This window comes from Ornithorhynchus anatinus, chromosome X1 (genome assembly GCF_004115215.2).
Source record: "Ornithorhynchus anatinus isolate Pmale09 chromosome X1, mOrnAna1.pri.v4, whole genome shotgun sequence".
In the NCBI taxonomy this organism is placed as follows: Eukaryota; Metazoa; Chordata; class Mammalia; order Monotremata; family Ornithorhynchidae; genus Ornithorhynchus; species Ornithorhynchus anatinus.
This window is the reverse complement of record NC_041749.1, coordinates 58427482-58443073: the sequence shown is the minus strand read 5'-3', so window position 1 is coordinate 58443073 and position 15592 is coordinate 58427482. Positions and strand designations below refer to the sequence as shown.

The 15592-nt window shown below is 40.9% G+C and overlaps 1 protein-coding gene across 6 annotated transcripts in view; it reads left to right on the top strand.

Moving 5' to 3' along the window:
- Nucleotides 1-15592, top strand: part of MITF (melanocyte inducing transcription factor) — a 265387-nt gene that overhangs the window by 140642 nt on the left and 109153 nt on the right. Inside the window, exon 1 of one of the 6 annotated variants that reach the window (XM_029051210.2) lies at nucleotides 8163-8299. The exons of the other annotated variants lie outside the window; for them this stretch is intronic. Coding sequence (XP_028907043.1) covers nucleotides 8244-8299 — 56 coding nt within the window. The 5' untranslated portion in view covers nucleotides 8163-8243. Of the gene's footprint in view, nucleotides 1-8162; nucleotides 8300-15592 lie in introns of those variants that run through there. 6 annotated transcript variants of the gene reach the window in all.

Sequence of the window (15592 nt, the reverse complement as noted above, 5' to 3'; positions counted from 1 at the left end):
ATAAGTGCTTGTATCAATGAGGTAGCAATTTATATGGAGAGGAAAAGGTGGATTTTAGCGATGTGGTGAAGGTAGAACCAGAAGGATTTCTGGGTTGAATGAGAGATAAGTCAAGGATAATGCCAAAGCTTTTTTTGTTTTTTTCAAATGGTATTTGTTAATCACTTATGTGCCAGGCACTGTACTAAGCGCTGGAGGAAGAAACAAGTTAATCAGGTTGGACACAGCCCCTGTCCCACAGAGGACTCACAATCTTAATCCTCATTTTACAGATGAGATAACTGAGGCACAGAGAAGTGAAGTGACTTCCCCAAGGTCACACAACAGATAAGCAGCAGAGCTAGAATTAGAACCCAGGACCTTCTGACTTCCAGGTCTGGGCTCCATCTACAAGCTTGTGAGACAGGGAGGATGGTGGTATTGATTACAGTGATAGGAATGTCAAAAGGAAAACAAGGTTTGGGTGGGAAAGTGAGGAGTGCTGTTCTGGACAGGTTAAGTTTGAGGCATCAGTGGGACATATTCATTCATTCATTCATTCATTCATTCAATAGTATTTATTGAGCGCTTACTATGTGCAGAGCACTGTACTAAGCGCTTGGAATGTACAAATCGGTAACAGATAGAGACAGTCCCTGCCCTTTGACGGGCTTACAGTCTAATCAGGGGAGACGGACAGACAAGAACAATAGCAATAAATAGAATCGAGGAGATGAACATCTCATTAAAACAATAGCAAATAAATAGAATCAAGGTGATGTACATTTCATTAACAAAATAACTAGGGTAATGAAAATATATACAGTTGAGCAGACGAGTACAGTGCTGAGGGGATGGGAAGGGAGAGGGGGAGGAGCACAGGGAAATGGAGGGAAAAGAGGGTTCAGCTGCGGAGAGGTGAAGGGGGTCGGTAGAGGGAGTAGAGGGAGAAGGGGAGCTCAGTCTGGGACGGCCTCTTGGAGGAGGTGAGCTGTAAGTAGGGTTTTGAAGAGAGGAAGAGAATTAGTTTGGCAGAGGTGAGGAGGGAGGGCATTCCAGGACCACGGGAGGACCGTAACCCAGGGGTCGATGGCAGGATAGGCGAGAATGGGGGACGGTGAGGAGGTGGGCAGCAGAGGAGCGGAGCGTGCGGGGTGGGCAGTGGAAAGAGAGAAGGGAGAGGTAGGAGGGGGCAAGGTGATGGAGAGCCTTGAAGCCTAGAATGAGAAGTTTTTGTTTTGCGCAGAGGTTTATAGGCAACCACTGGAGGTTTTTAAGAAGGGGAGTGACATGCCCAGAGCGTTTTTGCAGGAAGATGAGCTGGGTAATAATAATAATAATAATGTTGGTATTTGTTGAGCGCTTACTATGTGCCGAGCACTGTTCTAAGCGCTGGGGTAGACATAGGGGAATCAGGTTGTCCCACGTGGGGCTCACAGTCTTAATCCCCATTTTACAGATGAGGGAACTGAGGCACAGAGAAGTTAAGTGACTTGCCCACAGTCACACAGCCAACAAGTGGCAGAGCTGGGATTCGAACTCATGAGCTCTGACTCCAAAGCCTCTTTCCACTGAGCCATGCTGATTCTCAGCGTGGCTGAGTAGCGGAGTGAAGAATAGACTGGAGTGGGGAGAGAGAGGAGGAAGGGAGATCAGAGAGCAGGCTGACACAGTAATCTAGCCGGGATATTAAGAAAGCCCGTAACAGTAAGACAGCCATTTGGGTGGAGAGGAAAGGGCGGATCTTGGCTATATTATAAAGGTGAGACCGGCAGGTTTTGGTGACAGATCAAATGTGTGGGGTGAACGAGAGAGCCGAGTCAAAGATGACACCAAGGTTGCGGACCTGAGAGATGGGAAGGATGGTGGTATCATCCACAGTGATAGGGAAGTCAGGGAGACGACAGGGCTTGGGAGGGAAGATGAGGAGCTCAGTTTTGGTCATGTTGAGTTTTAGGTGGCGGGCAGACATCCAGGTAGAGACGTCTTGGAGGCAGGAGGAGATATGAGCCTGAAGGGAGGGGAAGAGGATGGGGCAGAGATGTAGATCTGTGTGTCATCTGCTTAGAGATGATAGTTGAAGCCATGAGAGCGAATGAGTGCACCGAGGGAGTGAGTGTAGATGGAGAACAGAAGAGGGCCAAGAACTGACCCTTGGGGAACCCCAACAGTTAGAGAATGGGATGGGGAGGAGGAGCCTGCCAAGGAGATCGAGAATGACCGGCCAGAGAGATAAGAGGAGAACCAAGAGAGGATGGAGTCCGTGAAGCCAAGGTGAGATAAGGTGTGGAGGAGAAGGGGATGGTCAACAGTGTCAAAGGCAGCTGAGAGGTCAAGGAGGATTAGAATAGAGTAGGAGCCATTGGATTTGGCAAGAAGGAGGTCATGGGTGACCTTAGAGAGAGCAGTCTCAGTAGAGTGGAGGGGACGGAAGCCAGATTGGAGGGGGTCCAGGAGAGAATGGGAGTTAAGGAATTGTAAGCAGCGAGTGTAGACGACTCATTCTAGGATCTTGGAAAGGAAGGGTAGTAGGGAGATAGGGTGATAACTGGAAGGGGAAGTGGGGTTGAGAGAGGGTTTTTTACGATGGGGGAGACATGGGCATGTTTGAAGGCAGAGGGGAAGAAGCCATTGGAGAGTGAGCAGGTAGAGATCTCCGGAAGGCAGGAGGAAATGCGAGACTGCAGAGAAGGAGAGAGATCAGGGCTGGAGAGAGAGATTTGGGAATCATCCACCCAGAGGTGGTAGTCAAGCCATGGGAGAGAATGAGTTGTCCAAGGGAGTGGATGTCTATTGAGAATAGAAGAGGAACCAGAACTGAGCTTTGATGCACCCCCACAGTCAGGGTGGGACACAGAGGAGGAGCCTGTGAAAGAGACTGAGAGGGAGCAGCCAGAAAGATAGGAGGGGAGCCAGGAAAGGATAGTGGCAATGAAGCCAGGGTTGGATAATATTCCAGGAGAAGGAGGTGGTCCACAGTGAATAGATACTAATAGAATCTCCTAGCCTTCCCTTATGCCTCCCATTTAACCATTTGCATGAAATAGCAGAAAGGAAGAAGCAGCTATCTGGCTAACTCACTGGAAAAGAGAATAATACCCTGAAAGAAGTAACAAGCTGAGGAAAGTATTGTTTCTGTCAATTCAGGCATGTGTTTTTATGTTTCAGTATCATATCTGTTTCATTTGGATGTTTCTGTCATTTTTAAGTTCCCTCTCCAACTGGTTAGCTGCCTTTGTGTCTGTTTTCACTCCAGTATATTTTTAGCTATAACAGGTAAAAGAAAAATTGGCAGCTTTCCTGATCAAACACTAATTATTTTAAAATGAGCCCTGAATCCACTGTAAATCAAGCCTGTATGTGCTGAACTTATGTTCCAGTTTAGGTCCCACAGCAGTTCATTCTGGGGCATAATTACTAGTTATTTATCCTGTATATGCTACGAGACCCCAAATGTGTAGATTGGCAGATTTTTCTAAATAGGATTGTTTCCATGTTCCACAGTGTAGTGAGATGAGACGTTCCAAAGAGTGATTGATCTGTTCACTTTATAGTAAATTTCTCTGTGTCTCACTTTCAATATTATTTAAATGATGTTGAGGTGGTGTCAGTCCAAAACTCCACAAAATTGAAATTCCTTAGAAGTCATAATTAATAATTATTCATTTTGGAATTCATGGCAGTGATTGAAGAGCAAGGCTTTATGTGAATTGAAGCTGCTTAATGTTTAGAAAGCTTTCTTTTAAAATAACTAAAAAAGGCTTCCAAATTTCTGTAACAAGATATGCTCCCTGAAGTTATCACATCCTTGTGATTCCTAAAGTGGAATGAATCGTGGCGAGGCTTGGTCATATTAACCCAGTATTTTGTTTATTGATGGAAGATTTTCCAAGTTCTCAGTAGCAGAAATTTTTCAGAGGAATTTTGATATAATTGCTATAGCAAATCCTCTCCATTATTTGGAGAATATAAAAATCTTATCTACCTGGTGAATGGCATGAACCTGAGTGCTACCAAATAACCATTCCTTCTAACATAGGTACTCAGTAATAGGACTTTCATTCAACCATGCAATTACAGATTAAAAATTGACCAACTGGTTTCTTCTACAAGTGCCAGTATAAAGCTGTGGAAAATGGAGCTGACAGGAACTTTATAGGGTGGGGCTGACTATGGTTGTTCCATTTGATATTCAGGGAGAGAGAAAGGTTCTTGGTGACTGGCAGAACCCACACAGGTTGCATAGATCATAATCTTTCTTGGCTATTACCTGTTTTAATTCTACCTTGTATCGTAGAGTAAGAGAAAATACATCTTGAAACTATAAACTGTGTTATAGTTTGGGCAACGAGAACATAAGGAAGAAAATTATAAATTGTATTACTACATAATGGGCAGTTCTACAATTGAGGTGGTGAATAGAGGAAAGAAAGTGAGTTCAAGTTCCTGATAGTAAATTAGAAATGAGGAAAATTTTATTTTTTTTAACTTTAACACTAGCAAAAAAAGTACATTGTGAGCTCCACAAGGGACAGAGACCGTGTTTAATTACCGTGTATTTTCTCCCAGCACTTAGTATAGTACTCTGTACACAGTAAGAACTTAATAAGTACTACTACTAAAGATTTCTGAGTTGTGGAACTAATGGATTGAATAAAAGAAAAGCCTCTTTCCTTTTCTGTGATCCACTCAGCACACGAATTGCTGAAAAGAATCAAAAGCCCAATTTAGCTCATGAAGGAAGACTTAACTACCAATTGTATGGTTAATCAGTTTTAAATTCAGTTTCAGGGTAGCTTTATATTGTAAAATGTTCTCAGGGTTGTGATTCATGTAGTAGACTTACTCCTGTGTTGTTTTTTTTCCGATAATAGTGGTTTATATGGAATTAAACAGTAAAGCTGGTAAAGTCTTTAATACGAATTACTCATTTACTTCTTTTTATTGCTTCTATTTTCTGTACTGGTAAAGGATATGAAGACAAGAAGGCTTGTCGTAAAACTGAAGAGACTGTAACTATTACATTTTCCTATATGGAAACCTAAAGTTTTTCTGACTTGTGTGGATTTTCTGACTTTCTGTATACAAATATGTGAGATAATCCTCTGCTTGTTGCCTAACTGCTAATATACAGTCAGTTCAGCTGTAACAATTGTTTTCATTGTGCTATTTGTATGTAACATGATGGAAGAACAGGTTCTGGTTTAACACAATCCACCTACTGGTACAAGTAGATGTGGGGTAGGAAGAAATGGTTGTGTGTATTGTGTGACATTGGTCAAGATACGAGGCCCATAAACTTCGATTTCATCCTCAGCTCTACTCTACCAGACAGGACATGGTATTTCTTTCTGATTATACAACTTTTCAGTATTTAATAAAGTAAAATAATAATAATAATGGTTTGGAATTTAAGTGCTTACTTTGTTTTCAAGCACTGTTCTAAGTGCTGGGGTAGATATAGGTTAAGTTGGACACAGTCCCTGTCCCACATAGGGCTCATGGTCTAAGTAGGAAGGGAGGACAGGTATTGAATCCCCATTTCACAGATATGGAAACTGAGGTGCATAGAAATTAAGTAACTTGCCCAAAGTGACACAGCAGGTAAGTGGCAGAGCCAGGATTAGAACCCAGTCCTCTGTCTCCCAGGCTGGTGCTCTTTCCACTGGGACACCCTGCTTTCCAAGATATTACAATAAGTGGAAAGGATATATGGTGGTGTGCTATTGGTGGACAATAATATAGGAATATGTATTGAAAAATGTCAGTCATTGGTGGTATGTCCACTCCCAAGCTCATTGCTTCTCATTTTATAAATTGCTTTTCTAACACAATTTCCCCGTAACATAAGATTCTTCAAGAACACATCTTCTGTGTTTATAGGAGAATGTCTTTTATTGAAGCTAGAGGAGGGCTAGGCTCTTAAATCCATAAGGCTGCCACAAGAATTCTGAAGATAATATTTGTAATAAATTAGAAGCAGTAGGGCGTCGAGGAGAGAACATGGGCCTGGAAGTCAGAGGACCAGGGTCCTAGGCCTGGCTCTGTCACTTTAGGGAAGTAGAGTGGCCCAATGGAAAGAACCAGGGCCTAGGAATAAGAGGACCTGGATTTTAATTCCAGCTCTGCTGCTTACCTGCTGTGTGACCTTGGGCAAGTCACTGAACTTCTCTTTCCTCATCTGTAAAATGGAGAATTAATGCCTGTTTTCCTTCATAGTAGACTGTGAGCCCCATATGGGACAGGGGACTACGTCTGACCTAATTATCTTGTATGTACCATAGTGCTTAGCACACAGTAAGCACATAAAAATACCACAATTAATACAGGTATATATTCTGAGTATAATTGGATTGTTTCTGGTCCTTGGCCACAGAACTCGATATATATGTATTTTTCTTTCTGCCTGGCCACCCCCCTGCAAAAAGACAGACCACAGTGCAAACCTTAACCCCGTTTTTTAAAATCGAGAGTGATCGTCTCAAAATGCTGCCAGTCTGCTGGATGTTAACAAACATGTCCTGACACAAGTCAGAGCCTCACATGCTGCACAATAGACCTGTTTTCCCAATGTACAAATAACTGGGATTAAGCAATTAAAGTTTCATCCTACTAAACATTACCCTTTAAAGCACTTAATCACCTTACCCCCACCCACCGCACCTCGCTACTCTCCTACCACAATCCAGACCATACACTTTGCTCCTCTAATGCTAACCTTCTCACTGTATCTCTATCTCATCGATCTTGCCACCCACCTCTCACCCATGTCCTGCCTCTGGCCTGGAATACCCTCCTTCCTCAAATCCCACAGACAATTACTCCTCTCCCTCCCCCGACAAAGCCTTTCCTGACTAAGCTCTCCATTCCTCTTCTCCCTCTCCCTTCTGTGTCACCATGACTTGCAACCTTTATTCTCCTCCCCTCCTGGTCCAATAAACTCATTGTAGGCAGGGAATGTGTCTGTCTTGTTATATTGTACTCACATTCGCTTAATACAGTGATCTGCACACAATCAGTACTCAATAAATACGATTGACTGACTTCTTTATTGGACTGAAGTAATTCTACTTCAGAAAATGCCTTTCAAATATGGGGAGAATATGATGCAGGGTGGCCTAGTGGATTGAGCACAGTCTTGGGAATCAGAAGGTTTCTAATCCCGGCTCTGGCAGTTGTCTTCTGTGTAACCTTGGGCAAGTCACTTGACTTTTCTGGGCCTCAGTTCCCTCATCTGTAAAATGGGGATTAGGACTGTGATCCCCATCTGGGACTGGACTTTGTCCAACTTGACTAGTTTTTATCTACCCCAATGCTTAGAGCAGTGCTTGACACATAGTAAGTGCTTAACAAATGCCATCATTATGATGCAGTGTTTTTTGGTAAAGTCATTTTTTTTTTCCAGGAATGGTCATTGCTTTTGAATAAAATTTTTCCCAACACATTTATTTGCTTCTTTCTGATTGCCTCTTTGTGTTCAGAATTTTGATTTCTAATTAAAATGTTGGAAAACTAATAGTTTTTCATATTCATGTATTAGGAACTTGGCTTGGTAAGAATCTAGGAATACCTAAGTGTATTATGTGGAAAAATGTATGCAGTAAGCAGTTTTCTGTGAGGATGTGTAAATTCTAATTATTTTCTTTCATGTCTCATATTTACTCAATTTCAAATTTCTCACCCTGTTGATGTTAAAAAGCCTGTGTCCCTTACATTGTAGAAGGGCACATGAAATATTCAAGATTTTGATTCTTAGACTTTATTAAAAAGTAAATTTGACATATTTAACCAACTGAGGTAGAATGTCAAAGTAAAATCTCTCTCAAACAAAACAAAAAACAAAACAAAACTAAGTAATCATATTGAATATTAAACCTCAAGGGGAGTGTGCAATTACTCCCCCTTTTGAAGTTTCCTGATAAAGCACCCATGCAGTAATATTAACTAAGCACAGGATATGTAAGTGGTCACAGGTTTAGCTTTGAATTTGTTTTTGTGACATTAATAGATTGCACTTGTGCTTTTTGGTAGTAGTTTATTATGCAAAGTGGCATTTTTTTCCTCCAGGTACTCTGTGGGTGCTGGATTAAACAGGTCTGCTAATGCAGACAGACACTAGGGCACCATTGGAGCACAGAGCTGTGCTTGGATTGGAGTTGCCAGGGCTTTATCAGGAGCCACCCCTAGTGACACATCCACTGCCAGAACTTAGTTTGACTTTCAATCTTCTCCAAGGGCTTGCAGAACACCTTAAAGGAAGAAAGATGGAGGCTCTTAGAGTTCAGATGTTCTTGCCTTATTCCTTTGAAAGCTTTTATCTGTAAGTGGAATTTCATTTCAGAAATAATGTTGGGAGCATGTTGAAAGAATGATTTGTTGAAGAAGATTTTTATTATGACAGTTAAAAATACTAGGGTGGTTGTTTTGTAACTGTCTTTTTATACAGCTACAGCAATAACCTCTGACAGCTGAATATTATAAAGATAGCACTTTAAATGTGGGAAGGGGAAAGAAAGTAGAAATGTTAGCCTGATACCTTTGGCCTATTATTATTACTTGAAAGTTAATATCAACATAGCACTGTTTAGAAAAAAAAAATTTCTGTGTGGGTTAGAAAGGAGGTATGCAGATTAGGATTTTTATGAATAACAACACATTTTCTGCTAGAAGAATGTCAGTGTTTCAAATTCACAAAACTCTCCTTTTTAACTTTAGAATTTTTTTGCTAATGTTCTTTTGGAGTAAATTTAAACTATGTAATGAGGAAATAGATTATTAATACTTCTGGTGGGGATCAAATGAAATTTAAAAAACCTGTCTAGGGAAGATCTGAATTTACATTGGAAGCAGATTTGAAATGAAATGTGTAAATAAATTCTAAAAACTTGGCAAATGATAGCTGGTTGTTTTTTTTTTTCAACCTTTACCTTGCTACTTAATAACAAAAATGATAAGATTTCAGAACAGTACTGAAAGCTGGATCCCCAAGTGAATAACCATTCAAGCAAATCAACTTATGGCATTTTATTAAGTTGAGACTCAAGTAAAAGCCACCTCTAGAGCTTAATAATTATTTACTGAATGTTCTTGGGTCATGAGAGAGGTTTTGATTAAGTCAGAAAAGCATTATGTTCAGCCGCTTGTGAAGGTGTGTTTAAAGACAGGAAGAAAAATGGAAAAATACTAAATGTTGCAGAGCTATTTTTAGAATTTAATAATTTAAAGAGTCACATTTTGTTAGGTGTTAAAGATCACATTCAGTGGCTACTACTTTTTTGTTCTCACAGGCTATTTTAGAATTAGTTTTATTTATTTTTTTTAGCACTACCCAACTGCTACTTTTAGTTCAGCTGAATATACTTTCATTATGGGTATTTTCACCTCTGTGTTATTAAAACATTTGATACTAATCACATTATCCATGGAAATGGTAAAAATTGCAAGAGCTGTCATGTTTTCAAAAAATGTGTCATTTCTAGTAAGAGAACCCATTTGATTCTTTAACAAGGAAGGTAGGAATATGGAAATTACACAAGGGAGGTATAGTCTGTATAAATGCTGTTAGAGCAGCATAATTTTCATAAGTTTAGTGCTCTTTCCTTGGAAAAAATGACATGGCAGGATACTAAGACTTTTTTCGTCTTGGTTTAAAGCAGTTACCTTAAGGATGGCTGAGGTGAAGTGCTATTCTATCCCACAATCAACTATTAAGAATATCATAGAGAAAAAAGCTTTCTTAATTACTTTGTGGTTATTAATTTTTTCCAGAAGACCAGAAGACTTTTTTTATTTTATCAAGAAGGGAAGTGGTCAGAGGGAGGAGTGTAGTAAATATTAGGAAAACAACGCATAGCTGTATATGTTATTCCTATTCAAGTTCTTTACCACTGAGATTTTACCAAAGTGTGAGATCATTTGGATTGTTTTGTTTTTCATTTCTCATTCTTAACAAAAGAAAATGAGAGAACATTAGAGGAGTAGCTAGTAATTTTGAAAATGATTCAGTGGGAAGGATATTTTTATGGCCTCTTTAGCTTCCATTAGTGGAATTTTTAAAAAAAGTTGCTCTGAACTGATTCATTAGTAAACATGCTAAATTATGATAGACATTCATTGTCATTGAAACTTCACTTCATCTGATATAAGTAACTGAAGTTCAAAGATGCTATTAATGGTAAGATGTGTGTAAGAATGCTGTAACCCTTGTGTTTTGTACAATCATTAATATATTTGTTTCTCATCAACAGCATTTATTGGACACGTTAGTATATATGGAACTCTGTACTGGATACTTGAGAATGTTCAGTGGAATAAAAGACATGCATCCTGCCCTTGATGAGCTTACAAGATGCCATGAATCGCTAAACATAGAAAGGATATAAGCCACTAATGATAACAAAATTTGAGAAATCAAAGTGCTAAGGTGTCATGACTGTGAAGGTGGGGGATTACTACCATCTGCCTCCCCCCCCACCCTTTATTCCCCCTCTTCTACTGACTCCCAAATTCCCCACCCACTAGTGCTCGGTTTGAAAAGACATGGTTTGTTGAAATTGAAAGGGGATGAAGTTCCACACAAGGGCAAAGGTGCAAGCAATGTGCTAGAGGTGGGAGAGATGTTTAGGTGTGATATAATTAGAAAATTAGCTTGGGAGTGGGAAACAGCATGGCCTCAAGGAAAGAGCACAGGCCTGTATATGTCTGTAATTTATTTATAATAATAGTTAACTATGGTATTTATTAAGTGCTTACTATGTGCCAGACATTGTACTAAGCACTGGCGTGATTACAAGCAAATCGGGTTGGACATAGTCCCTGTCCCATGTGGGGTTCACAGTCTCAATCCCCATTTTACAGATGGGGTAAGAGGCTCAGTGAAGTGATTTGCCCAAGATCACACAGCAGACAAATGGTGGAGCCAGGATTAGAACCCATGACCTTCTGACTCCCAGGCCCATGCCATATCCACTACGCCATGCTGCTTCTCTTATCTATTTATTTATATTAATGTCTGTCTCCCCATATAGACTGTGAGCTCATTGTGCACAGGCATGTGTCTATTTTATTGTACTCTCCCAAGTGCTTAGTACAGTGCTTTGCACACAGTACTCAGTAATAAAGATTGAATGAATGAAAGAACCTGGGTTGTAATCCCTGCTCCACTGCTTGTCTACTGTGCGACCTTGGGAAGTCACTTAACTTCTCTGTGACCATTTCCACAACTGTAAAATGTGGATTCAAAACCTGTTCTACCTTCTACTTAGACGGTGAGCCCCCCAACGTGGGACAGGTACTATGTCTGACCTTACGCTCTGGAGTGTAGGCAGGGAATGCACAACTCTGTTGTATTTTACTCTCCCAAGTGATAAGTACAGTGCTCTGCACATAGCAAGCACTCAGTATCTTACCACTGATGATGATGTGTTTATTTGTCTCTACCCCAGTGCTTATAACTGTGCTTGACACATAGTAAGCACATGAATACCATTTTTTTAAAAAAGTGTGGTCTCAGGAGAGGCAGCATGCCCTAATGGATAGAGCATGGGCATAGGAGTCAGAAGGACCTGGGTTCTAATCCCCACTCAGATACTTGTCTGCTGTGTGACCTTGGACAAATGACTTCACTTCTCTGTGCCTGTTACCTCATCTGTAAAATGGGGATTAAGACTTTGAGCCCCATGTGGGACAGGGGACTGTGGCCAACCCAATTTGCTTGTATCTACCCCAGTACCTAGTACTGTGCCTGGCACATAATAGGAGCTTAACAAATACCATTATTGTCATTGTGAGTTCAAGTGCTACCCCCCTTGTCCACACCATCAGGGCTCCCATCAGTCCCTCCTTTTTCAGCCTGAAGGGTAAGGAAGCAATGGTAACATGATCTCAGCTTTTAGAAGGCCGTGTCTGCTGCTGTGATTGTTGGAGTTGGAACTGTTGGGAGCTGGAAACTCTGCTTCTCAAACCATAGTGCCCTTTCTTTCATCTTGTTATTGTCCTTGTCTTTTATATTGTTTTTGTGTGTTCATTGTTTCATCCTTCCTTGTGTGTCTGTCACCCACCCCATTTCCTTCTTCCTCCAATTTATTCTTAGATTGTGAGTCCTTGTGGGGCAGTAACCTTGTCTAATTTTCACCTGTGTGTATTTTCCTAGAATTTGATTAATATTATTACTACACCCAGTGGCCCACACAAGTAGGTACTCAATAAATAAATGAACTTATCCCTCCTCTATCTCTAACTCATTGCTCTTATTTTTCCCTTGTGTGGAACTTCATCCCCTGTCAAATTTTCCAAATGGAGTTGACACCAATGATCCAATGGGTTAGTCTCACAACCATAAATAAAACTGAACACATTTGTTCTTCCCTCCTTGAGTTCATATTAAGTCTTATGCCCTGAAGTCACCACAATGATAGTCTTCAAAAAGCCATGTTAGTCTTCTTGATTTAGATTGCTACATTTTTGTCTATGATTGAACAACATTCTGCCTCAGGAGCAGAATTCAAAGACAATGTTCAACTCTGTGAAGCAGGGTGGTAGGTAACTTCAGTTGCTACAGGCCGATTATCAGCCCATAGCATTCTCTTGATTCTGTAAAATGTTTTATTATAATGTTCTTCTGAGTGAGATCCCAAGAGCACTCTCATCCAGGTAGCAACTCTATATGACTGAATCAAGGACTTTAAATGATGATCATAACCTGTGGAGTTGGAAAAATTTCCTAGAAGATGGGAATCATATCCTGACATGAATTTAATTTCTACAATCTCAAGTATGGCTAAGAAGAATAGCTTGAACAAGAGTGGGTCTAGCACTCAGCCCCGAGTTCCTGACAGTTGGTCATCGAAGGTACGGCGATTTCTGTCTCATTATCCTCAGGTAGTGGTGAAGCCTTCAGATAGAGAACAGGACTCTGCATTTCATTAACTTTTTTTCCATATATTGAAAAGCTGGTTCTCCAACAGTTTCCTTATGAAACCACCACCCCAGGGAGAATCCAAGAGGGTAGGGGAGAAGGGGTACTAGGGAAAAAAATGAGATGCAAACCTGGGGAAGTGGACCTGCGGAGACACATGCACACACAGGGGGTCAGGGACTCGGGGGGAGAGAGAGCAAGAGGGAGAGAGAGTGTATGTGTGTGTGTGTGTGTGTATGTGCACACACCATGTGATATGAAAGGTGAACAGGAGATTCCCATACAGAGCTGGGAGGGGGAAAAAGCAAACACCCAAGGAAAACTATTGTGGACCTACTAGAACCAGGTACCAGGAGTTGATGCTGGTGGGAGGGCTGTTATCCCACATGAGTCTGGGGCTTGGTGGAGTTTAAGCAACTGTTCCTGGCTTGAGATTGGGATCAGGTGGGATCCCCATTCCCCACTCAAGGCTTGAATGGGGGGCTGAGGAATCTGTGACTAGGAACCTTGTTATGGCTATAATTTCCAGCTGTTCCTTCTTGGTATGAGGGTCTTAGCAGGCAACCTGAAAAGCAGTTAGGGTTATGCTCCCTTTACTCTTCCTCAAGAATCCATCTTTTGCTGGCATTACCCCAAATTCCTAGAGGCAAAGGAGGTAATGGCCTTGAATTTCATCATCCTCATCCCATTCCTGAAACCCCATCTCAGGTGGATGAATCTCGCCTCCATAAGAAATGTAGAAGTGGGCCAGATGGGCTAGGAAGCTCCTTTGTTTCCTTGACTTAGCATTATGAGAAGCAATGTGGCCTAGTGAAAGGAATACTTCTTCATGGACCTGGAAGTTAGAGGACCCAGGTTCTAATCCTGACTCTTCCAGTTGCTTGCTGTGTGACCTTGGGAAAGTCACAACTTCTCTGTGCTTCAGTTTCCTCAACTGTAAAATGGGGATTAAATCTTACTCCCTCCTACTTTGACTCTGAGCCCCATGTAGGACAGGGACTCTGTCCAACCTGATAAACTTGTATTTACCCCAACACTTAGAACAGTGCTTGACACAGAGTAAGTGCTTAACAACTATATAAAAAAGTATATCTCCTGATATTTCTGTAGTACTCAGTGCTGAAAGCCAAGAAGTTATGGATAGCAGCAGTTTGTGCTTCAGCTGAATGCTGCACAACTTAAACAGCTGCAGTTGTGTGAGAAATGGCCATAAGCAGACCTTGGGTGACAGGTTTTAGGTCCCTGGGGTACAGACTCTTTTGGGATGTGTAGAAGTCCTTGATTTGTAGAAGTCCTGTCCATATAGCTTTGGGTCTCTTCAGGCCTTAATGCCAGACAACTTTGTAGGGAATGAGACACAGGATAACCTGGAAGTCGGTGGGACCTGGGTTCTAATCCAGGCTGTCACATGTCTGTTTTGTGACCTTGGGCATGTCAGTTCACTTCTCTGTGCCTCAGTTCACTCTTTTGTAAAATGGGGATTAAGACTGTGAGCTGTATGTGGGACAAGGAACTATGTCCAACCCGATTATCTTGTATCTATCCCATCCCTTAGAACAGTGCTTGGCACAGAGTAACTGCTTAACAAATACCATTATTGTTATTATTTTTATTATTATTAACATGTTCTTTGTGCCATGACAGGCTCCAGTAAAAATCAAAAAGCTTCCCTTTGGTCGGGATCAGAAGGTTGCAAAGTCCTGCAAGTAGCTATATGATTTAGGAGTCATTCTCATCAAACCAACTCTGATGCTGACTGCCCATGGTCCAAATAGTTACCTGGTAGACATTTATTGGTCGATAGACATTGTCGATAGATCCGTTCCCTGAACTATCTGGGTTATTCTCTTTGCCTCTGCTTAAATTTTTGAGTCCTCACAAAGAAAAACATATTTACTGTTGTGGTATTTCCTTATAAGGCTTGTAATGCAGATTTTATAGCATCATATGCAAAAAAGTAATTTGCTAAACTTTGCCGAGTAGCCTCTGCTGGTCTTCTCTGCCTTCAGCTCTTTCTGGTCTGCTACTGGAACACTCATAATTCTTAAAGGTGCATCACACTAACTTAAGTTACAGCATTATCAGAGTTCTATCTCAGGCTGAGGCATATATTTGGTTATTAACTTGCCAAAGGCACTTAAAAGCTCTTGAGTAGTTCTAAAAAGTAGGCAGCTGTGCATTTACTCACCATCTATTGTTTTGTGGTATTTTCACCTCCAGATGGAGCTATTCCAAGTCACACTCTTAGGTTTTTAGAACCACTGCAACAAACAATATAATCAAACGGGCTTAGGTCATTACAACTTGTTCAGAGCCTTAGTACTACAGAGCTCAAGTCAGAATACTATAGTGTATTTTTAGGTGAAAACCTATCAGCATTGATTCACCAGCTCTTGTTAACTACAAAAGGTGTGGTTCAAGTATCTTTGTCATTTATTTTAGCTAGGAGCATCTATTGACTACCATCAGAGGTAGCACAATGCAACCTATTACGTGGTGGCTTTACCAGTTTTGTACAGAGCATTCAAGTAGATAATGAGAGGAAATAAAAGGAATTTAAAGAGCATACAATTTATGCCTCTGTCCATTTGTAATTGGGAAGAAAAATATGTCTCTCTTCCACCCAGGGAGGCTGAATAATGAATATTCAAGAAGTTTTGTGTCTTAAGAGTGGTGTGACTTATACACTAAGGATAT